The 25840-nt window shown below is 33.6% G+C and overlaps 2 protein-coding genes across 3 annotated transcripts; one reads left to right on the top strand and one right to left on the bottom strand.

Moving 5' to 3' along the window:
• Positions 1-15: 15 nt before the first annotated feature.
• LOC131946794 (leucine-rich repeat-containing protein 57) lies at positions 16-3283 on the top strand. 2 transcript variants are annotated; one of them, XM_059307732.1, is made up of 6 exons: positions 16-287; positions 1546-1701; positions 1806-1941; positions 2154-2422; positions 2709-2894; positions 2997-3283. In XM_059307732.1, the coding sequence occupies exons 1-6, from the start codon at positions 225-227 to the stop codon at positions 3036-3038; spliced, it is 852 nt and encodes a 283-aa protein (XP_059163715.1). In that variant the 5' UTR covers positions 16-224; the 3' UTR covers positions 3039-3283. The 2 variants fall into 2 exon arrangements, with proteins under 2 accessions (XP_059163715.1, XP_059163717.1); XM_059307734.1 differs by lacking the exon at positions 16-287 and adding an exon at positions 491-1139.
• Positions 3284-4604: 1321 nt separating this feature from the next.
• LOC131946793 (alpha-mannosidase 2) lies at positions 4605-15554 on the bottom strand. The gene is made up of 22 exons (XM_059307731.1): positions 15450-15554; positions 14690-14875; positions 14404-14553; positions 13071-13218; positions 12701-12869; positions 12456-12583; positions 12168-12341; positions 11826-12006; positions 10846-11023; positions 10436-10629; positions 10123-10299; positions 9708-9884; positions 9360-9522; positions 9071-9195; positions 8656-8752; positions 8422-8556; positions 8168-8279; positions 7934-8076; positions 7299-7443; positions 7083-7216; positions 6519-6791; positions 4605-6359 (listed from the first exon to the last, which is right to left on the bottom strand). The coding sequence occupies exons 1-22, from the start codon at positions 15495-15497 to the stop codon at positions 6207-6209; spliced, it is 3390 nt and encodes a 1129-aa protein (XP_059163714.1). The 5' UTR covers positions 15498-15554; the 3' UTR covers positions 4605-6206.
• Between the last annotated feature and the right edge of the window lie 10286 nt (positions 15555-25840).

Below are 25840 nucleotides of genomic sequence, written 5' to 3'. Positions count from 1 at the left end.
TTTATGTGACCTAAGGGGGAGCACTGGGAAATTATATTCTTAAAATGAAAACAATTCAGTCCTCCGTTTCTTAAAGCTCTGATGCTTGTAAATTTCAGTCGCGTCTAATATCAAAACTACCACAACTAAACTAAGAAGAACACAGATCTGTTTAAAAGTTAAAAGTAATTGCTAGGTTTCGATGACATGATTTTTTATATTCATGCTTTGCTTATAGCCGATCAATGCAATTGTGTTGCCAGTGTTGTTGCAGGAGGTCAGAGAATAAACAAGCAGAGCCAGAGGAGGTACTTAAATTTCTATCCTAGGCCAAATACTGGAGCCAAATAGATTATTTTACATAGATCTACTAGGAGACATGACAGAAATATGCCGCCTAACTGTGCTTAATGATCATTGGCCATAGGCTTAATTTTGTTCTTAGACCCTGGTCTCACTTGAACTAAAAATTTTAAAATACAAAAAATAGGCCTAATGGCTGCAATTTTAAAATGTAAATAAATACAAAAAATCAACCAGAAGATAAGGGCAGTGCTATGAATTTAAATAGTTAAATGTTTAGTAATTAGTAGGCCTTCCTTTCTTCAAAAATTTGAATAATTGAGCTATAAAACCCCAGATTTTGAATTAATAATAGGCTAATTATTAGGCTAATTGTAGGCCTAAATTTATAGAATATTTTGACTAATCATCTTCAAAGAGCAGAATCTGATGCCAAACTATTAAATGTCAAACAATTACACTAAAAACGAGTATTTGTACTTTACAAGCTAAATTTGCAGTTAATTTGAAATTGCCTGATCATTTATTGATGAAGTCAAGATTTATGATCATAAGCAGTAAGCAGCAGGAAAAAAAAATTCACTAACTTAAAAAACATGGCAACAGAAATACGATAGAGGCAACAGTCTACACAGCACCATTTGTAAAAGCATTTTTGCTAATCCAGTGGAGTAATGGTATAAAGGTCAATATTTTGTGATACTTACTTCAAATTCAAAGCTGAAATTAGGTAAAGCCTTCCAAAAAAAAAAAATTCTCTTGAACTGAACCAAAGCTGAGAAATAAAATATCAACTATTTTAAAAATACTCCAGTCATTCTGCAACTTAGAGAAGATACAATATGATGAATAAGCATGTAAACTTACTATTAACTTGTTAACAGTTATTTTCTACTTCATATTTGCTTTGAGTTGTTACCTATGTTGAAAGTTGTTATTCATTGTTTTTTAATTTAAAAAGTGTTAATAGTATTAAAAATTTTACCTTTCATTTTAAAAATTGCAGCTTTATATATCAATACTCTAGTGCTGAAAATATAATGTTAGAAGTCACACTAAAGCATTAAAAAAAGTTAACTACTTTGATAATAGATAATATAAATGCTTGAATATTTAATTTGTTAGAAATATATAAAGTTAATTGCTACATTTTGTGCGACAAGAGTATGTAGTCTTTTTTTTTAATTGTAAGCTTAACCAACACTATTCTATTTCTGAATTTCTCAAATTATGATTTAAATAACCCTTGTATGTATTTTTCAGTTTCAATCAAAAGGAAATTTCAGTGGTAGCTCTAGAAGCAGTGTTCAAGAGACTGATAGTCTGAGGAGAATAATGGGAAATTCTAATCTAAAACAGCATATTGAGACTGCACAAAAGACAGGTGCTTGTCAACTTCGACATCTTAATTTAAAAGAGGTCAGTATTTTTTTAATTTTAAAAAGTATTTTATTTCATAAAACTACTTTTTAATTAATAAAAAACATATTTAGCAATTAAATTATATATTTTTAATTGAACAGGTTCCAGAGGAGCTCCAAAGGTTGTCAAAAAATTTAAGAACAGTTGATTTGTCAGACAACAAAATTTCAGTCTTACCTCCTTGGTTTGTTACTTTTGCAAGCTTGAAGAACTTGACGATTAGTAATAGCAAATTAGGTATTGTCATTATTTTTCCATTAAAAATGCTATTATTTCTAGTTTATGGGATTTGTGAAAAATTCTCAGGTTTTAAAAAAAATATTGTTAATTACTGATTATTGCTTTTTTAAAAACTAATTTGAGATAACTAAAATGCATCAAAATTTATCATCTTATATAAACTTACAATAAAAATATATTATGCTTTTAAAATAATATTTTTATTTCAGTTTCCTTACCAGAAGATTTTGGCCAGCTAAAGAAACTGGAAGTTATTAACCTGAGCAACAACTCGCTGACCAAACTTCCCAAATCCTTTTCAAATCTGACCAACCTCAAAACCCTGACATTATCTGGCAACAGCTTTAAAACCTTCCCCACTGAGATTCTGGTCTTGCAGCAGCTGGATGTTGTTGATCTGTCTCAGAACTCCATCACACAACTCCCAGCTGACATGTCAGGACTGCAAGCTGTAGAACTCAACTTAAACCAGAATCAGGTGGGAACACAATTAGAATTGTTTTTATGATGACATTGTTTTTTATGTTAATTTCTTATTCTGGTGTGAACACAATGAAATTAGAATTATTTTTATGATGACATTATTTTTTTATGTTAATTTCTTGTTCAGTTGAGAACACAGTGAAATGAGAATTGTTTATATGATGACATTTTTAAAAAAAAAAATTCTTATTCTGGTGTGAACTGTGAACACCTTGAAATAATTGGTATCAAAATTGTTTTTAATTTTAATTTTTAATGTATGATCATATTTTAATACTCAGGTATCTAAAATGCCAGCATCCATTGCTCAATGTCCACGATTGAAAGTTCTTAGGTTGGAAGAAAATTGTCTGGAAATAACTGCATTTACAGCGGATATAATGAAACATTCTAAAATTAGCTTGTTTGCTGTTGAAGGGAATATGTTTGACATGAAAATGTTTCATCAGGTGGATGGATATGATGAGGTACATGCAGTTTTGTTTGAACTAGTTAAAATAGATAAGTAAATTATGTTGTCATATTAGGATATAGTGTTTATTTTATCTTTTTTTCTCCTCCCTCTCCAGTACATGGAAAGATTCACAGCAACCAAGAAGAAGATCAACTAAATTTGTAAAGGCTTTTAAAAGGACTATTGTTTCTTGTAATCATTTGCACTGCAACTATGATTACAAATTTACTTTTGTAAATATTCAAGAGAGACAAGACTGAATATAACCAGACCATCACAAAAAAGTAAACAAGTTTTATAAAACAGTTGTATATTAAAAATATTTTTGCTGTTAATTCATCTGAAATATAAAGTCTTACATGAGTAAAATTTATCAAAACCCATATTATAGCTTACACATTTTCATTTTTAAACAAATAAATTATTCTTGCATGTTTTTATGTACAAATTGTAATTCTTTTGATAAAATAAGTTTTATTATGATGGTTTTTATCCTTACCTATGTGGAATTAGTCATATTTCAGGATGATTTTATGGCAGTTGCATAAAGACCCATGTGTCTGCCGATATTTGTTTTCATAAACTCAACAACATATTTACTCAGTCCATTCAATTATTATTTTCTTATTAGAAAATAAACTTGCAGTAACAATTGTGTGTTGTTATAGTATCAAAAAAATTATATGTACTATACCTATATGTATAAATATGTCTTTTTACAAATTCTTTTACTTTAATGCTGATACAAAGCAGTTTAAAACTTAAGTCTTTTTTTAGCTTCAAAAGTATTCATTCTAAAAGATTTTCTTATTTTTGGTAACATACCCAATGCTGTTGGAAATGGTTATGTTGATTACATTACATGGTAATTATCTAAAGTAAACATTTTTAAATTAAAAAAATCATTTTTTTAATCTATCACTACGGCAGGCTATTTTGTTATGTACTATTTCATTTTCTCTCCTTGCTGTATTCTTGTGTTGTTTGAATTATTACCTTTCAATGAATGGCTGTGAATATCCATTTTTAATATTGGTCAAGGACAAAAAAAAAAATCAACATAAAAATTCAAATCTAGTCTTAATTTAAATCAGACAGGATTGTATATTGTATAGTATTTGTTTATTGGTGAAAACTGTATAAATAATTAACATAAGCCACTACCTATTGTTTCATCACTTCCTCAACTCAATTAAATTTGATCATTAATATGCTGGCTTTATATAGGCTACATTTGTCAATAATATTGCCCTTAAAACATTCAAACCATTTGTACAGTATTCAGCTCCACAGATTAAATACCACAGACAAGAGTTGGTCGAGTCTCACATATTAACCAGTTTCAACTGGTCCATATATATTTCATGTTTGACTTCAGACTTGCAGTAGAACCTTTCCTCACTGTCTGACACAGGCTAAGTTAGGTTTAACTAACTAGAACAGATAAACATTTGTAAAAAAATGAAAGCTAAGTTTTGCTGTTTTTGAAATAAATAATAATTACATTCATCAGAACAGATAAAATAGAGATAATATAACCATTAAAAAGTTTCATCAATTCTAACCACTTCTGATTTTTTCACTATCTACTTGTTTGATGTGTAAATTGCTTCTCACTATAATAAAGTAATCCACAAAAACAAAACTTGTTTGTTTTGTGTCTTATAGACATACCATACCTACATGGAGTAATTAACTTGAGATTAATGAGGGGGGGGGGGAGAAGAATTAAATACAGCAAGAAGAATTATTTTCAGACAAAAGCAATATTTTCAAACACTGGTGATGCCCATCAGTGAGCAACTCAGCTAAAATAGGTACCCACCAAGGGTAATAATTACAGTATTATTGTTGAGGCTCCAACTTTTAATTTCAAAAAGTGCAGTAATTGACATCAAAATCTCTATAGTCTTAAAAAACTAAGGCATTTGATATTTTGACATCTCATTGTGTTAAGAAAATTATTCAAAGTACAAAAATAATTTTAAAAAATGCATAACATGAAAAAGCCATTTAATAGGCTGTGTGATCAAACAGGGTTGAACGTGACTTAATCCAATCCTACTGAGTTTATTCTATAGAACATTCATCAGTCTACTACTATTTGATACTTTTGCCTGTAAAGGGAAAGTAAAGATTGCAGGTCACACAATTTCTTTACACGCTGAGGCCAAAGAAAAAGATAATTTCATGAGCCTTATGGACCAACGTCAGAAAAAAAAGTATACACAAAACATTACACCATACACCCTAATATGCATCATCAAAGATCCTTTTAAAATGATTTTAGATAGCATTAGACCTTTGATTTTTAAATATTTAAAATTGAAACTTACATAAACACAAAAAATCAGAAAAATTGATATGACAAAATTTATAAATAACTTAAAATCATGTTAAACATAAATGAAATTCCTTTGAAAGTGTTGGTAAAAATTACACAACAAACAAGGAGTTACAATAACAGCTAACAAGAAACAGTTTAAAAAAATATGGACTAAAACAAGACTAGAGTGTAGAGACACTTGATACAAGCTTTTGTTCTCATAATATTTGCATTCCCATACAGCTGGTCTTGACCAGCAGTCAGAAGCAATGGTCACAATTCCACAAACAGAAGCAATGGTCACAAAATTTACAGTCGGAAGCAATAGTCATTGTGCTATTACTGTTTCAATACATTTTGGACATGTACTATAAATTTAATGTTTTAAAATTTGTTGCGAATACACTCACTCAATCATGAATTTACTGAACTAATCAATAATGATTAAAACTGACAGATGATATCAATGTAATAATTTCAAGAACAGTGCTTAAAAATGTGAAGGGAATGTGTTAAAATACTATAATACATTTGATATATTTATAAAAGATGTTTCACAAAAACACTACATTCCCCTACAATACCAACAAAGTATGCTAGGTCAACATACAGAAACATAATAAGCAATAAAAATTCAAGGCAGTTTGATAGTGAAGGTACCATGATCAACAAACGGAACATCATTAAATATAAACACTTAAAGTCATACATTCACACAGGATTACATACTAATGTGCTTTTAAATGACAAGAAGTCATTAATGCCCTAAGTGTAACAATTAAATGATACAATTTATATTTTAATACTGATCACTGTAAAACAACTACATTGACGGCTCCTTTGCATAAAATCAACAAACTCAATAATAAAATATAATCACAGTTTTGAAGCAAGAATCTCGCAGTTAGAAGCATAATTTCAATTAAAAAACATCTAAACATCATAAGCATATCTTGAATAAACATGAAAATGACACAATAGGTTTTGTTTGTGGTTGAACTAAGTGAGAGTCACAATCACACTTTTGATTTCCATATCTTTTACTTCCAACTTTAAATCAGTCAGGGGCCTTAACTCTTTAACACCAGTTAGAGTAGTCTCCACCGCTGATTTAATATGAACATCTTTGAAACTATTCAGATTTACAGCCTTCTGTGAATATAAATAAAACAGGCACACACATTAACACAAGCTTTTTAAAAATAAAATTTTTTATGGTTTAAAAACAAACAAAACAACAACTGAAATGTAAGACAAATTTAAGAAAAACTATTTTTAGAAAGCAACAGTTAGCCAGCTGGCTAGACTGACCTGCATATTGCAGTCCATATGGACCTGTCTGTAGTTACAGTCTAGACCAACCCTGTGGAGGACCATCAATGACTTGAGGCTTGAATCAGGGGGAGTGTGCATCTTCCTAAGGTTCAACAGCTTGTACAGGCATGGCCAGGGTTCTTGAAGAAAACTGGAACTTTCAGCAAATTGCCTTTTAGGATCTTCAAAGAATGCAGCTTGTGGTGGGTTGTTGAGGTGAGAAGATAGCAGATGGGCTAACATAGATGGATAGCAAACAGGTCCTTTGGTCTGTGGAGAAATTAAGGTGAAGAGATAATCAAACTATTCAGTAAAAAAATCCTACCCTAATTTATCTCTTATGATACATTACTTTATTAACTTTTCTAGTTTGTCTCTTATGATACTGTAATACATTATTTTATTAGCTTTTCTAGTTTTCTAATTTGTCTCTTATGATACTGTAATACATTATTTTATTAACTTTTCTAGATTTCTAATTTGTCTCTTATGGTACTTTAATACACCATTTTACAAAATTTTCTAGAGACTTTCCTATAATACTTTATGACATGAGCCTACCTGTCCCTGACTATCTCGTCTCTCAGGCACCAAGATAAATCTGCTGGGGTTTTCCGTGTTGTCGTGAGGACCCTCATTCAACCCACGCCAATCATCCTGCATCAACCTTCTGTCAAGGATAACTTCCATTGAACCTAAGATCAATATAATTCACATATTAACATGTACTTTCTGATGACCTACGTTCAAATATAAAACTTTTTCTAATTTTCTTACCAGGTTTAAGGGAAGCAAATCCATGACTTTCAGATGTAATTAACGTCATACGTGATAATTTCCCATCTTCTATAAAAGCCATGGAAGTCATGGGATGAAAATTTCCCTGAATCAAAAATTTTGATCTCCATTTCTTTTTATGCATCTGCAAAATTATCAAATTAAAATAAACTTTAAAAAAAAATCTTGGAACATGCTGTAACTAAAAAAGTTCTTTTCATTTAATTGACCCAACTCGAAAAGTCTTAATTGGTTCATTAAATATTTATAAAATTGTGTACAATGTTATTAAAATAACTATGGTTAGTATTTTTGGTTCATCATTTTCACATGGTATTGGAGACATTAAACTGGACTTTATAGAAAAATATGGCCAAGTAACCATGGAAATTTGTTTACTGAAACATTTTCCTAAAGTCAACTGTAAAAAAGTAAACTTTAAAACTTGTTCTCTACATTTGCAAATTTCTTTCAATGATTCTAAAAATATTAAATTTTAGAATTATTTTCAGGCTTAATAGTTAAGTTTTTTAAAAAAATGGCCACTATGATTTAAAAATAAAACATGTTTTTTTTTATCCAAGTCAACGGTAATGATCAGCCCCATCTCGCCAAACTTTTAAAGTTATTCTAACCTGAAAGCCATTTAGGTCCACACAAACAGAGGAGTCCTGACTTAGAACATCTGTTGTGATCCTCATGACTAGCTCCTTGTTTTCCCATTCCTTGGATGAAATGTCAACCAGGTTATCAATGTGAACCCCTGATCCCATTGGGCCTACAGTGGAGAAATTATACAGCCTCTAAAAACTGCAACATCATTTAATCATAGGGTAACACAAAATATAAATGGATAATGCAGTCCTTACCTGTAACATTGTAGAGTGAAACTGTGTGGCGAACTCCACTTAATTTTGTTACCACACTAGACACAACAGGGCCTTTCAATAGGACTATACTTGGGTGGTGGCTTTTTATCTCCTGAAACAAATTAATTATACCAATACTACATTCAAACCTAGACAATTCAATAAAGTACTTTGTCTTAATTTAGCACTTTGATAGGAAGAATAAAACATCTTTTATAATGGCTTGAAAAAAAAAAGATAAATAAAAATGGTACTTTGGCTTGGCCATCGGGCATGAAGATGTAGGCTCCACTTTTGTCTTTAAATGGATTGTACCATGATCCAGTTCCATACGTCATCATTTGTATGGTGGTCTGATAAATTACATCATCTGATCTTCTTAAGACATGCTGTAAATAAAGTGAAAATTATTAAAAACATCAAGAAATCAATTACGAACTTTGAAAAAAAAAAATCCTAAAATTATCAGAGTAAGATAATTTTCTTACCTGTAGAGTCCCTGTGCAAGAAGAAAATATAGCTTTTAACAGTGTGTTTTCTATTTCAATAATTTCTTTCCCTGAGGTCTTGGCTTTGAATTCAATACTGAAAAAATGTAAAGAAAAAAATAGAAATTTGACATACTGTATCACCTCTACCATTTTACTGTAGGTAACAAACACTTGTCAAATACAACCAAAGTGGAAAAAGTTGTCTTCCTTTACACAAGTTTGTCCTTTTCATCCAGTACCGTGGCTTATCATTAGTGCAGACTAAAATCTATAAGCTAGTAAAACACACCATCATGGTGAAGAATTTAGGCTTTAAAAAACCGGCCATACTGTTACCATAATTTTATTTAATTTTTGTCACAAGTCAAACGAAATTTTAACATGTTTCAGTTCAAATTAGAATTATTCATACTTAAATGACTCAGTATGCAATCCATTTCCAAACAAAGTAAGACTGGCGTAATTAGCAGAAGAAGCATCAACAGTGAGTTCAAAGACTTCAACACTAAGGCCTGGGAGACTGGCTAGAAACACAACCTGAAAGTTCAGCATAACATTCACTGCTGAGCTGAACATTTTAAAACATTTTAAGTAATTTAATGCAAATGGATTCACCTTTATCATGTGGTATGTAGTAATTTTATAAAAAGATAAAAAATGATTCAATATCTTGAAAGTTTTCTTGTATGATTTCTACTTACATCATAAATGCCTGCCACAGCCTGTAACCCAGGTCCTAAAACTGGATTTATCTGGCTTGGAACTAGACTTCCTGTCCTTGTTTTAACAATGGTAGGAGTAGATGTTCGAATGGTTATTGGAGCTGTCCAATCTACAGTTAGTGCATTCACAACTATAACAAACCTGAAACAATTAAAAGAGATAGGCCTATAATTTGAAATTTGTTTATGACATAAAAAATATTTATTATAAAAAATTGTGGTCGAAATTACAGCAGTTTTAATAATTTAATTAAATTTTCAAACATTAATGAGAAAATCTGTGAATAAAATACAAAATCTATATTATCAACTTCTGTCGGTACACACCATTTCCCTTTAAACTGGCTAATTTTTAAAACTGGTGGTGAAGTTCTTGAGTTCCACTCTTCTGTAAAAAAAATTGTATTTGGCTGCAGGTCAGGAAACCTTTCAACTTGTTTGAGCACGCTGTTCAACATTAACCATGAGAGAAGGCTATCAACTTTACTCATTGTGGCTTGCAGTCTGCAGAAAAATATGATATCCACTCCACAACACAGCAAAACAAAATCTTAACATGGCAACAGAAAGCTATAAGCAGTTTTAATAAGATGTTTTCATTTTAAGTTTGATAATTAACAAAATCACCATCATAAAAGTAAAACTTGCTCAATGTTGATAAATGATGCAGTAGAATTAGGTTATTGAGGATGAATGAACTATCAAAATATTTCTGTTGATAGAGTTAAAATACTTCACTTACCTTCCTCCATAATCTGCCATAACAATACTTTTACTGGTTCCTGTAATGGCGTCATGGTGCTGAAACAAGCCAACCGTTCTACGAGCTTCAACGATGATTTCCTCGTGTTTGGTGTACGCCTGCCTGGTCAAGGCAGGTGTTTGAGCCAGGATCAAAGAAAACAGAATCTCTGTAATTCTGGAAATTTAATGTTTTCTGTCTTAATAAAAGTTTACTTGTACTTTTGTTTCACTAAAAGGAACTTTATATTGTTGCATGTAGTATGAAAAATAGAATATAAAACTTTCATGTCACATGTTCAGGTCCACCCCACCTTGTCTTTGCCTGTAGAACTCTGCCCATGTGTTTCAGCAATGGCCGCACTGAGTAAAATCCTGTCCAGTATTGGTCATCTCTATCATTGTAAGGGAGGAAATCCCCGGTCAAAGAGGGAAAAGATTCAGATTTGGATTCACCACCCTCAGCCTCTAGAGCTTTGAAATAATCTGACAGAGTACCAAACTCAATCTGAAAGGAGGTTTAAAATATTTCTTCAGATATACAAGTTTAAAAAAAAGAAGAAAGAGAAATAAAAATTTAACCTTGAATTTTTCTACGAGTCTAACCAGTTTCAAATTCTAATTGAAAACAAGGTTGTTGATAAACAACACATTATGATTATGTACCAACAAGTTATTTTTTAATTCAAAAGTAACAAGTGATAATTCTGTCTTAAAGAGCAACCTTTATGTTCATGTCTTTATCTTTATTCATGTACTCCATTAACTTGATCAGATTCCCAAACTGTTGCGTCCACTCACTTTCTGAGCTGTAGCGGAAATCATCCCCATGGGGTACGAGGATGACATTTTTACGATAGAGAAAAGCTTTCTTCCTGTATTGTTCCCAGAGAGCCCAAGCACTGAAAGTATTTTGACCATGGCTTAGCGTAAATATTGCCCTAACATGTGTTAGTTATAATAAAAATATAAATATTGCCCTATCATATGTTACTTATAATAAAAATATAAATATTGCCCTAACATGTGTTCGTTATAATAAAAATATAAATATTGCCCTATCATATGTTACTTATAATAAAAATATATTGAGGAGTTTTGGTGGTTAAACTTCTTCATTCTTAATTGTGCTGTTGGACGGGATATCATCCAACACAATGAAGTATTACATGTTAATCTGTTATGCTCCTTATTGGTTGTTGGCTCTGATTTAACGCCTGCTTTTCTTTTTGGTTTTGCTTTCATACACTTTCTCCATCCAAGAATAGTCTACAGGGCAACAGTTGTTTGATTTTAGAGTTTTCTCCCCTAGATGGGTTGCTGTCCCCAGCTAATGAGCCTCATCTGCCCCGAGTTTGAACTCTGAACTTTTTGGTTTAGCATCCATGAACTTTAACTACCTGACCAACCCAACCCTGAGGTTAAACATTCTGTGATATCAAGTTGTCCGGCACATAGGTTAAATAAGTAAACTGTAAACAAAGATGCCATAAAAAACTTAAGGTGAAATACTATCATATGACTATATGTCCGTACACACATTTTTGTTAGTAGCCTATTGACAGATTTAAGCTATGTCTAGTGTTTAATTTATGAATAAATTTCTTAAATTAATGATAAAAATAATTATTATTTGGCTTTTAGACCAGCCTCTGTATTAACAACTCAAAAAAATCTATTTTTTTTAAACACTATGGTACTTACAGTTTTCTAATGTTGGTGTCATCCACCGTAAGTTTTGAAACTGTTTCTGTACCTCTAAAACATTTATCAGAATGGAAGTCAAACTGGCAACACACATGAGGGTCAGGGCCACATGAATAATGGATGGCATAAAGCAGGAAGGGCATTATGTGACACAACACACCTGTACTACCATCAGAGTCTAATACAGGAAAAAAAGGATTTTAAATATTTATCGAACAGTTCAAAACTAAATATTACAACTAAAAAGATACAGAAAAAGAAATGGATTTTAAAATTTATCGAACCGTTCAAAACTAAATATTATAACTAAAAAGATACAGAAGAAAAAAAGCAGTTTACCCCAAGCCTGTCGCCACATGAATTCTAAATTTCTTCTTTTGGCAAAATTTCTTTTGATGCCAAAATGCACTCTTTGTATTACCATATGATTAATGCCAGATTTTTTGAGGAAGTATGTCATTGTTGGGGAGTGACCAAATGGATCTATGGACCACGATGTGTTGGGTGTTATTCCTGAAAGGTAGAAAACAAGAAAATAAATCTAAGCAATTGTTTATATTGTCATATGTTTTAAAGGTATGTTCAAAGTTAAGCTAATAATAAAACTGTATTTATAAAATAACCAACCAAAATGCTGATGAAGCCACATGTGACCTTCTATTAACTGGTCCAACATTGCCGTGTAGTGTGCAACAGACTCATCTGTCATGACCCACCCACCACTCACTATCTCAATCTGCCCATTGGCAACTAGCCTGAAATGGAAATTGTTTTTATCAAACTCTTTCAAACATTCTGCTATCAAGTTCATGACACTTTTAAAACATGCTTCTGTTAAAAGAATTTGAACCAGTATAGCCGGAATGACCTACTTTTTGAAGACTTCCTTCCCTTGATCTGGCACACTGAACCACTTCTCCAAATAGGAAACTTCAGACCAAAGAAATTTCCACTTTGGATTTGCATCTAAATATTTGACTATATTTTCCAGGGTATTTCTTGTATAACTGTGAAAATAGCCATCAAAAGTCTCCTTCCACCCTGTAAAAAAAGCTATATTAGATACAATTCTAATCATTGGAAACTTCTTTTATATCAGAATTTTTGAATATATCTGTAGGCTAAAATTTTTTACTTATATAAAATAACTTATTTAAAAAATGCACCTACAATTTTGATCTAGTATTACTTTGTTCTATTTATTGTCAATATGAGGCTGCCGTAAAATGTTTTTATTCTAACCTGGGTCCTGGTGTGAATGTGGAACAATGATGACCCTCAGCGGCTGAGATGTGTCATAGTTGGGGACACTAATCACCTGGATCCACCCACTGACAGTGTACACGTACTGGGGGTAGTTAACACTGATAGAATCCCATTCTTTCTCTACCTGGCCACACAATGTCATGTAATTGTTAGAATGATGGCTGTCACATAGTGTAAGAATAATGACAGGTCAAATATGGTAAGAATAATGACAGGTCAAATATGGTAAGAATAATGACAGGTCAAGTATAGTAAGAATAATGACAGGTCACATATTGTAAGAATAATGACAGGTCACATATTGTAAGAATAATGACAAGTCACATATTGTAAGAATGATAGCATGTCACATATTGTAAGAATGATGACAGGTCACATATTGTAAGAATAATGACAGGTCACATATTGTAAGAATGATGACAGGTCACATATTGTAAGAATGATGGCAGGTCACATATTGTAAGAATAATGACAGGTCACATAATGTAAGAATGATGGCAGGTCACATATTGTAAGAATGATGGCAGGTCACATATTGTAAGAATGATGGAAGGTCACATATTGTAAGAATGATGGCAGGTCACATATTGTAAGAATGATGGCAGGTCACATATTGTAAGAATAATGACAGGTCACATATTGTAAGAATAATGACAGGTCACATATTGTAAGAATAATGACAGGTCACATATTGTAAGAATAATGACAGGTCACATATTGTAAGAATAATGGCAGGTCACATATTGTAAGAATGATGACAGGTCACATATTGTAAGAATAATGACAGGTCACATATTGTAAGAATAATGACAGGTCGAATATGGTAAGAATAATGGCAGGTCACATATTGTAAGAATAATGGCAGGTCACATATTGTAAGAATGATGGCAGGTCATGTATGATCAGAATGATGGTAGGTCATGTATGATCAGAATGATGGTAGGTCATATCTTAAGTTTTTGCAAGAATTTCTATCCAGCAGAAGCTAAAATCTTGGATACAATTCTGTTTTTGCCTACCTGCCTTCTTTTATAAGTAGTAAGCTTTTCTAGGATAGACAGATTTGCAGTAGCAAAATATAAAAGAAAACTAAAGTATTCTTTCCACATGATGTCAATATGGCACTAGCTGTAGAAGTAAAGTGTGTTTGGTTCTATGTCCAGGTTGACCATCAGAGCTATGTGGTCCAAGTGATGTTCAACTGATTGCAAGACTTTCTGTTAGCTATCAAGCATTCTACTGCTTGACCATGCAAGCTAAACAAACTGGCTATAAACTTAAACAGATTTCATTCAACATTTTAATTTACCTGAATGTTTGCTTTTAGTGGTCTTGCTTGCACTGGGCAGATGTCAGCTCTTAGTGCTGTTATATTTAGACTAAAATTTCTTCTATAACTACTGACAGGAATGTGAAGGCCATGACACTCTTCATTAGCATATAGCTGCAGACTGCCATTCTGAAGGCAAGGTAATAAAAAAGCAAGGTTGTCAACAGAGCTTAAAATTCTTTAAAAAATGATTTAACTTAAACTCAGAACGTAGCTAAATGTTAAGTAACTAAATACCTACATGAAAACAATAAATATTACAAACCTCATTTATATTGGGCAGAAATATTTGGCCAGATTTTTTCATGTTGGTTACATTGCTTTCTAATTGTCTAAATCCTAGCCAAACCAGAAACAAGTAAACAATGACTGTCAGCATCAAACATCTCAATGAGGTAATTTGAACAATTCTAGACAGTACAAGTCTAGATATCATTTTGTCTTTTGCTGCCTGAGAAAAAATATTTAAATGTGTTATTTTTTGTGTGTATCTTATAAAAGTAATTTTTGACTTAAGGTACGCAAAATCGGCTGAGACTAGTAATGTGAAAAAAAGGTGACTCACTAAAATTTAATAATTATTTAACATTTTTTTGGAAGATTTTGTCTTTTGAAAGTACAAAAATGTTTCATTAGTTTCAAAGTTTCATTACTGAAAATTAATGTACCTGTTTTTAAACAATTGTGTTAAAACTTTTCAGTAATAAATAAAGACTAGTGATGTTTTTATCAGATGCAACCAGCTCATTTACTTTAACAGCCATCTTGTTATCATTTTTTGTTGTTGTTACATTATTGTTAGAAATTCAGGAGAAACCGCTCTAATTTACAGATGGCCACTGTTTGTATAGCAAATCTTGCTTGCAAACACTGCTGTTTTAAGTTAATTTCTTGCCTATATTCATATGCAACTTTTCCTCACATTACTAGCCTCGGACGATTTTACACAACTAAAACGATAGATTACCGCTACAGTATATTAATTTATAATTATATAGTTATATTAAAAGTTATATAGTACTTACTACAGCAGTATGAGGCCTATGCCAAACCCTATTCCTCCTGGATTCCATCAGCCAATGTCAGAAATAAATTTTTTCTTTTAAAAATAATTATTAATTAGGCCTAGCCCGGCCTAATCAAACCATGATTATTAATGATTATCATCAAATCTAAATAAATCAATAAATTCAAATGACAAAAATATAATAGGCCTAGATCTAGTAATAAGTATAAATAAGTAATAAAAAATGGGTAATCTATCGTTTTAGGTACGTAAAATCGCCCGCGACTAGTAATGTGAAAAACAGGTGACTCCTTACATTTTAATAATTATTTCACATTTTGAGGAGGATTTATGTTTTGAAAAATACAAAAATGTTTACTTGTTTCATTTATGTACCTGTTTCTAAACAATTGAATTAAAACTTTTCCGTAATAAATGAACACCAGCGATGTTTCCAACAGATGCAACCATGCTCATTTACTATAGCAGCCATCTTGTTAAAGTTTTATTTTTATAGACTTATAGCGCAAGATTCAGGCGGAAGTCACTCTATTTTACAAATGGCTGCTGTTTATATAGCAAATCTTGCTTGCAGACACTGCTGTTTAAAGTTAATTTCGGGCCTATATTGATATATTTAGCCATTGATTTAGGTTTATTATTCATTTATCTATAATATTTGACACAAACATATCACAATATACTTCTATTACAGCCTTTACAATGAGGTAACGTTTTCGTACATTAATAGCCGCGGGCGATTTTACGTACCCAAAACGATAGATTACCAAAAAATGTTGTTTGCAGGCGGCCCCTCCTAGGCCTAATTTAATAATTTTAATTTATTTTTAGTAATTAAAATTATTAGGCTATTAAAATTAATTTAATTATGATACTTTGTGTGCAGCATTACAAAAAACTGCATCTAGTTCTAGATATCTCGACGCCAAGCGAGATTTAGAGATCTATATCCATGTAGATCTAGAATCTAGATTTCTAGTAACGCATCCACATTTTGTTTGGTGTTGTTGTGGTTATAGTTTACTTTCAATTTTAAAGGTCATACTAAATCCAGGAGAGTAAAATAAAAAAAAAAAACAAGAAGAAACACAAACACTGTCAAATGTATTTATAAATAAATAGGCCCGAAATACCCAGATGTTTTTAAACTTAATTTTAATAAAATATGTTTTTATAAACAGAAAAATGCACAATATAAAATGCTACAGTGGAAAAATAAGTACAAAAAAGCAACGAAAAATCAGTGTGCCAAAGCCGGGTATTATTTATGTCATGGTATTCATGTTATGACATTCATTATTCTTTATCTTTTTAGTGTTTGTAAATTGCTTCTCTTTTTAAGATACGGAAGCCAAGAATGTTAAATTATCCACCTTAGCTCTCATGTGATATCCATGCGTTAGGAACGTCTTGGTTGGGTGACTAATATCTTGTCTGCTTGAAACTGATAGCAGAGATCTAATACTATGGTGTGGTAAGAGAATCATGAGTAATAGACAGCGTCAGTCTCCCCTTTGACCAACATTCCTACTCAAAATCTCTAACAGGCTTTTGGTTTTCGGACTTTTGGGTTCATCTATTCAAAATTTAATGGGGGTCATCCATAAATGACGTCACGTTTTTTTGGGACGATTTTTACCTCCCCCTCCCCTCCGTCACACGTCGTCACAAAAAGCCAGACCCCCCTAAAATGACGTCACATCTCAGCCTACAACCCTCCCTCAAAATTGCTGTTGAATTTTTCTTAAAACATCGATATTTTTCCAAAAATCTTGCCAGAACTCTGTCAACATAGTTTTTTGACCAATTCCTATTATTCAAACCGTTTTCTAAAACGCTAAATAACGGCTAAAACTCGTTTTCTAACATTGCTTTTTTATAATTCAAAAGTGTGACGTCACACCATCTGAACCCCCCCCCCCTCCTTCCCCTCATCACACACCCCATGTGTTTTAGTTGTCTCGAAGTAAACAGTAAGAAAAATATAAACTAGAATGGAAAATTTTGAAAATGTAAACTTTCTTAAAATAATCAATTATATTTCCATTTAATTAATGTTAATACATTTAGGCAACGGAAAAATGCAACCTGTTGATTAGAAAGATGGTTTTTAGCGGTGGATGTTGAACTTTATGACGTCAATTTGGGTTGGTGGTGTCAGTTGGTTATTCAAAGCTTCTGCCATTTAAATGACAGTAAACACCGTCAAAATCGTGACTTGTGTATCCCGCAAATTTGTGGATGTTTATATTACGGTGATAACTGCAAAGTGTATAACATATGAAGAGGAAGCTGGCAAAGTGTATAATATACAAAGAGGCTGCTGGTTAAAGTGTATAAAATATGAAGAGGCTGCTGGATTTTTAAAAAATGTCACGTGACCAGTACAATTACAGAACCAAAATGATATTAATGGTAAATTAACATATTGTTTAGACCTAAGGTTTTTGTGGTTTTGAAAAGCTTTTAATTTGTATATCTCTAATTTTTTTTCGCTTTGTTTTTTAGTTCAGTTTTATAATCTTCTGTCACGTAGGTGACATTCGAAGGACTAACAACGAAAAGAAACTCACAATTACTTTAGAGCTATTCAGCGGTTACTTTTCTTTGAACATCCAAGTACTCTTCTCTTATCGACCATTAACTCAACGGGTAAAATATCTATTTTTATCATGCCACAGTGTAACCACAGCCTTGAATAAAGCGGTTAGATCTTCTTGCTTTGCAATTTAAAAAAAAAGTTATTTCCGATTGTCGAGCTAAGCAGGTTCCACATAGATTCTAGTAATTTTTCTTGCTGTCAACATTAGTTGGGTCAAACTTCGTTTCAATTTTTTGTTTTCAAATTAAGAGAAAAAAAACCCAACAAAAAAGGGCATAGTAAACTTTGTAGGTCCGGATTCTAAAACGGCACATCGATTTAAATCTATTTTAGGCTAATCCAGCTGATTTATTTGTCCACTTGTTATAAATGTTTTGCTTGACTAAATCAATACTAATAGTTTCGCTGTCTGTGTATCTATGTATGTATCTGACAAGAACGCTCTAGAGAAAACACAAGCAATTTAAAAACTTTCACAGTGAGACGGAAACGAAATATGACGTCATACTGAGCATGTAGTAGAGAATAATGTCAAGCAGGAGAGTGTACACAGTAATATGACGTCATTGATTCTCGAGTAAACATTGAATAAAAAGGCAATTTTGTCTAATCTGAATGGTTTGAGTGAAGAGTTTCTTTCATACAATTCTTCGGGTAGGGGCGAAGCCCCATCCCCGCGTAAGAACGTCTGAGCCCCCCCCCTCCCCAACTCAAAAGAAATTTCTTCATCGATACTCTATAATAAAATTACCGCCTAATTAATGTGTCTAATCTAAAAAGTGGTTTTCTTGCAATTTCTTTAATGCAATTCTTCGGGTAGTGGCTAAGCGCGACACCAGTGTTTCTTTCAGAGTTTTTCCTCCCCGGAGGGGGGAACTTTTTCTAATCTAAAAAGTGTTTAGCGTGCAGTTTTTTTTCAAGCATCTCTTCCGGTAGGGGCGAAGCCCCGCCCAGGTTCTTCCTTTAGTTTGTATGATCTACAAATGCGACCAGTGTTTCTTTCAGACTTTTTCCTCCCCGGAGAGGGGTGGGGGTACTTGAAATTTTCGGGGGCGGGGGTAGAATTTTCTGGGAGGGGGCGGACACTGGAAAAAGTATATAATTGTGAGGGTGGGGATTTTTAAGAAGGCGGAACGAATGAATCCAATAACACACAGTTCATGTATAAAATCAAAAATGTTCTTTATTAAAATTATAAATCAATTTCCTACCTTGAGCTCGACGCAACCTTGCGTCATCACAATAATTATATTTCGTTGAATGGGACGGTAGACATGTTTTGCAGAGTGTGTGTGTGGTAGGGGGGGGGGGGAGGGGGCGAAGTAGAGTTGCCTGAAAGAAACTCTAAATGCGACTTTTGTCATGAATGAGATTAGGTGCATGGTTTAGGGATATGCCTATGACTATATTTTGTATAAATTAAAGTACCGAGAAAATAGACAGCACTATCAACCTAGCGCCCGTTGTATCCTTCCTCAACGGGCCATTTTTCTCGTTTTAATAATATTATTAATAGGTCTATATTCAAAGTAGACAATTCATTAAACATTAGCCGCTCATACCAAACAACCAGCCGATCCTACACTATTCTCAACGAGACTGTCGTTGAGTGGCTTATCAACAGTGTCGGTATATAATAACGCTATAGATTTTTTCTCATTTGATTCTGTCGTTGAGACTCTAATTATAGTTATAAACTGTAAAAACTAGCTAACGGAATAAAACCATTTCGATTAATTAATCGCTTAAAATATTTAATATAAGAAAAATTAAACAACCATTCATTTTACAGAGCTAATAATAATTAATATTATAAAAAATGTATCTTCTGTCTTTAAAATTGAAAAGTAAATTATTTTAGCAATATAAATTAATACAGTGGATTGCTGAATTTAATTGTGATCATAGTTATGATTAATAATTTTAGAGATTGTATGATTAATTTATACACAATTTAGAATTACAGAATATTGATTATTCTGTATAGAAAACATTAGGGTAGAGATTACTAAACGATATAATATAGGATTATGTAATATAGAATATATTAGTATATTATTATAGAATCTAGGCTATACAACAAGTAATACATGATATGATTGCAAAATAGAAAAAATACATAATATAAAGGCCCATTTTTTAATCGAATTTAAGACTCATTTCGTTTACAATATGTTATTACAAATATAAAATTGCAGAATACGTAATAGCTATTTTTATCGAATTTATACATAGAATGTGCTATATAATTTTAAGAACATGATTATGTAGTGGCGTAGGTACAAGGTGTGCCAAGGGGCTATACCCCCCCCCCCCCCCCGATATATATATATATATATATATATATATATATATATATATATATATATATATATATATATATATATATATATATATATACATATACATATTTACTGTACTCAAGTAGTACCCCTAACCAGAGGCGTCACAAGGTTGGGGGGGGGGGGGGGGGGGGGCGGGGCTGAGGACTGCGCAAGGTGGCAAAATTTCGGGGGTGACACCATGGCGAAAAATAGCAAAATATATAGAAGAAGTAAGCATTTTGCCAGTTCAATAAATGACTAATGAGAGTTAACTGTACTAATAACTGACTGCAGATAAAAAAATATATACAATTAACTGTGCACGTTTAAAAACTATCATTCAGGGGGGGGGGGGGGGGGGGTGAGGGGAGATGACACAAACTGCAAAATGTACAGGTGAATACATGCTTGTGGAATTTTTGGATAACAGATTTGCTAAGCGACGACCGGAGAGAGGCTGATCCCAAAATCTAATAATTTACAATGAAAACGATGCTTTTTTTCACATGAATTAATAGGTGGATTATGAGCAAAATTTGACGCCATTGGAGAAAATGGGAAGTCACCAAATGTAGCAATATATATATATATATATATATATATATATATATATATATATATATATATATATATGCATATGTAGAATTATTTATATTTCTCTCTATGTATATATATAATGAAGTTTTGCTTGTTTGTTTGTGGGTTTGTTTATGTCCTCTATGCAGCACTACACCTTTCATCCTATGGCCATGCAACTTAAGTTAAGAATACCACTGGATATATTTCACAAGCACGGTGCCCCAGCAGGGCGCGAATCGATTCTATATATAGATCCCTATATAGGGTATATATACGTAAAAGTAGATTGCGGTTTAATCCCGTTCATCCGCTCGCCATAAAACTTCAGGGGAGGTTATTTTTTTTTTATTTTAACAGGGCGGCGCTTCTGGAGGGTGCAATTTTTCTCTACACAGTTTGTAAAAAACAAAACGGATGCTGTTTGACATCGTTTATCTGAGTACCGTTAAACTTTCGAGAGTTAATAAAAACACTCACGAGAAGGTTTCTGCGAAAACAAAAATTAAAATTTATTATGGGCTTTTCCCTGGAGGGTGCGATTTTTGTTAATAAACGGCTTGGCGCCTGAAAATCCAGGGCGGCGATATTAAAACTGCATGGGGGCTAAGGTAAAAAAGCAACAACAGGCGCAGCCGCCGGCGCCCCGGATATTACGTAACCCGAAGCGCCCCGTGCTACCATGTGAACACTATGACGCCTACGTTCGTGTTTTTTTTTTAATTTATACACTAAAGACACGATGGGCAACAATAATTTTTGACTATATGGAATCAGGCGCGTCTGCCGGCTCCCCGGCAGGAAGCGATTTGGCGCCCTGAGATATCCTAAGGTTGTGTTAAAGAGCACTCTACAATATTGACCCTGTGGCACACGACATTCGATGACAATTCGTTTGACCCGGTGCGCCCCTGGCTTCGGGAGGAACACTATGAGTTTTAAAAGAGCGCCCTACAGTAGGGAAATTTTTTGTCTACTGCACCACTGGCGTGTGGTCTAGCGCCTCTGTGTGGGTCCCTCATAAACACTATTGCGCCTACGTTCGTTTTAAAGAGTGCGATACATTATGGATACAATGGGCTACTGTGTGCGGTAGAATTTGCGCCTCAACAACTATGATGAAAGCAATATAACACCGGCTTTGATTACATTTAAATTGTTTAGATTTAGAAATCAATGTCAAGCGTAAAAAAATACGTGATTGCTAATGTAATTATGGAATCCTCTTAAAATATTGCGTCAGTCTGTCTTCTGAGACCGCAGCAACGCGCGGGACGGGTACGCTGGTTTAATATATATTTCTTCTATATAAATAATTCTCTTCATGGATACCATAGAAAACACCAAGCTGTAAGCGCCACTAGCAGCCCCCTCTCTTTCTCTCTATCCCTACCAACCCCATCCCTACATGGTCTGGTGAGCTGTGGTTCAAGCTAAATGTTTACAATCGTAGAGCCGGGTTTAGTGACAGCTATTAGGGGCAGATAATTTAGTTTGAAACGATTTTAAACTTAGTGGAGGTAACTCAGAGGGGGCTGCTTTCACGAGGAGGGGGGGGGTAGGATTTTTGGGAAAGGAGGGTGGGGAGGGGGGGGGGGGGGTTATCGTCCTTAACGAGCTACTGATAGTGTTTTAAAGCAAATATTTTCAGTGGCAGCATTGTTACTGTCAAATTCACAAATTATGAATTACTGAAAAGTAGAAAATGAAACAACAAAATAGCGGCGTATGATAGCGGCTCGTAAAATATAAAACACAATGTAAATACCTTTGTTATACCTACGGAAAATAATAATATGTAACATGGATTCCTGAAATTTTGCGCTGCTTTAATTTTTAACGTTGGGATCCTCCATCAACATCCATACTCTCCTTTAGTATGTTCAGGCTTTTTTTTTTTCATTTATGGGAAGGGATGATCGGAAAGTGTGACGACACATTTTTGCTTTCATCCGTTATTTCGGGCTTTAAAAGATTGCTTTTGGTATTAATTCATTTATTAACTCAATGTTTATCGAGGTCAGTACATATTATAATAAACCGGGAGTGATCTCCCCTAAACTTTCTCGAATATTCTAATATAACACTACGGGGAGTGGCAACTCGGGATATAGACATGATTTTTAATCCATTTTAAATACTTAAACTTTTTAAAATAGAATAAAACCTCGTAGAAAAAAGAATTGCACACCAAGTGAACGTCAAATAAAGATGTGCATAATAGTGCGCAACATTATTTGTACTTTATAAATTTACGTGCGTTTTTTGAGAAATCGGAAATAGCGTAAATTAGTACTTCCTGTCAACGGAAATTACTCAAAATTTGACAGAAGGTAGCGAATTAGATCTTTTACTTACATGTGAAATTTCATTTATCTATCTGCAATAGTTATAGGCTTTTGAAAAATTCAAAGTAGAAAAAGTACCACTTTCGGTTATCGGAAATCACTCAAAAGTTTATACGGATCTATGATTTTGATAAAATACTTATATATGAAATTTCATCAACCTAGCTGTAACGGTACTCAAGTAATCGTGTTTACACACAGACACACACAGACACAGACATACGGACAAGATTGCAAAATTATGTTTTTCCGTATCAGTGAGGTGTAAAACGTCGAGATTTGTAAAAAATCTCGATTTTTTTTTTTGCACGATTACAAGACTTTCTCTATACTTCGTATATACGAGAAAGTAAAAATGGAGTTTCAGGGGAACGGCGGAGGGGGTTATGTGTTGAGGTGTAGTGTTTTTAAAGAGAGTGGTGGAGGGGGGGGGGGGGGGGGAAGCGAAGATCTGGCTTTTTGTGAAAATTTGTTACAATTAGAGAGGGGGGTTTGGTGCAAAATCGTCTGAAGAGTGAGTCGTGGTTAATGGGTGACCACTTTATGATTGTATATTGACGTCACCATCATTTTGGGCGGTGGCTTTATGTGACGATATGTAACGAGAAAAAAGAGGGTTGAGTTAATGGCGTAGCATTTATTTTGCATTTTTTAAGGATACAAATAATAAAAACACTGCTTATTTTGTTTTACATGTGTGACGACATTGTGTTAACCAAATGTATTGAATAGTAGGACTTACAGATTATTAGTTCTCTCCCCCCCTGAAGCAATTACCCCCTGTCATTTACCCCCCGCCAAGGAGGACATCTCCCCCCCCCCCACGCACACACCTCCTAAGGTACAGCTGGGGTTAGGGTTATGGTTAGGGTTACGGCTAGGGTTAGGGTTTGGGTTAGCGTTAGGGCTAGGGTTAGAGTTAGGGTTAGCGTTCTGGCTAAGGTTAAGATTATGGTTAGGGTTACGGCTAGGGTTAGGATTAGGGTTAGCGTTAGGGCTAGAGTTAGGGCTAGAGTTAGAGTTTGGGCTAGGGCTAGCGTTTGTGCTAAGGTTATGGTTATGGTTAGCGTTAGAGTTAGGGCTAGGGTTAGAGTTAGGGCTAGAGTTAGGGTTAGCGTTCGGGCTAAGGTTAGGGTTAGCGTTAGGGCTAAGGTTAGGGCTAGGGTTAGATTCAGAATTAGAGTTAGTGTTATGGTCAGGGTTAGGATTAAGGCTAGGATTAGGGTTAGTGTTATGGTCAAGGTTAGGCTGAAACCTAAGTCTAGAGTTGGTTTTGGTTATGTGTTAAGTTTTAGGCTGAGGTGAATGCTTAGGGTTTGGTCATTTTTTTATCGATTAGGATTAAGGAAATACATAGGTATAGAGTTTGAGTTAGGATCATAACTTGAGGCCGGGGGGGGGGGGGGGGAAATTCTCCAGGGGGGTTATTGACAAGGGGTAATTGCCCCGGGGGGTAAATACGGGAGGGGGGGGGGTCTCCTCCGGGGGGGGGGTAATTGACGGGGTGGGGGGTAATGTCATGTAGCCAGGTCCACTATTAGAAAGCCAAGATTCCAAACTGTGTAGCCTTATGTATGTAGGTAATCTAATCTCATACAAGTTCTTGAAAGCAACATCAAAGACGAGAAATAAAAAGAGCCATCGTTGTCGGCTTATTTAACAGGGAAGTCTTAGTCTAAATCAATCCACGACAATGTCTTTAAGACAATAAACCTTAACTTTGCTTGAAATAACAATATCGTTCTTCATTCAGTCAAACTCAACATTATGGCTTCACTGAACTTTGTCATTGAAATGCATGTGTAGTTTGAAATGTGTGTCTGTTAAAATTGTACAGTTGATACCGAATATATCCAGCCTTTTTCTTCTTCGTTCAGCTGCTTTTCTTTCTGGATTTCTTTTCTTATCTTTTGACAATCCAAGAACAAGTGTTGTATCCCCAAGATAGGTTGCTATCCCCAACTATAGAGCCTCATCTACACGGGAGATTGAACTCAGGACTTCTCGGTTTAGCAACCACGAACTTTACAAGTTCTTGATTTTGGTATTGGCGTGTCAGTTTTCTTCTTTATTTAGTCGACATCTAAAGTTAAACAAAAACAGTTGCCTACCTCAGCAAAAATCAATGTAGGCCAATTATGGCCAGTGTAGCAATTAGCAACATCAAAGTTGATTTGAATTCCATGCAACACTCATTCCATACTTCTCTAGTGTGGAGGTCTTGCTTATTAATATTATCCTGTTTGTTTGATACTTTTCTTTAACCTAATAATATTAACCATAGACACTTTTTGCCTGGAGTACAAACTGGGTCACAGTATTCTCTGGTAAACAATTAAGTTCTTTTCCAAATATATGCTCAGCTAATAGAAACAGCATTCCTAGATTATTATTATTTTTTTTTTTTTTAAAGGGCTTCAGCTGTTTTAATGTCAACTTGTGCTGGGAATACTATAACTACATACAACCCTTTTCAGCTTTCAATCACTTGCATCTTATGTACAAAGTATGAAAACCAAAAACATCAAATTTTGAGAAA

Source organism: Physella acuta, unplaced genomic scaffold, assembly GCF_028476545.2.
Source record: "Physella acuta isolate Inbredline_101_S28 unplaced genomic scaffold, ASM2847654v3 ptg000571l, whole genome shotgun sequence".
Classification (NCBI taxonomy): Eukaryota; Metazoa; Mollusca; class Gastropoda; family Physidae; genus Physella; species Physella acuta.
Note: the sequence above shows the minus strand (reverse complement) of the source record. Positions and strands in the feature narration are given on the sequence as shown.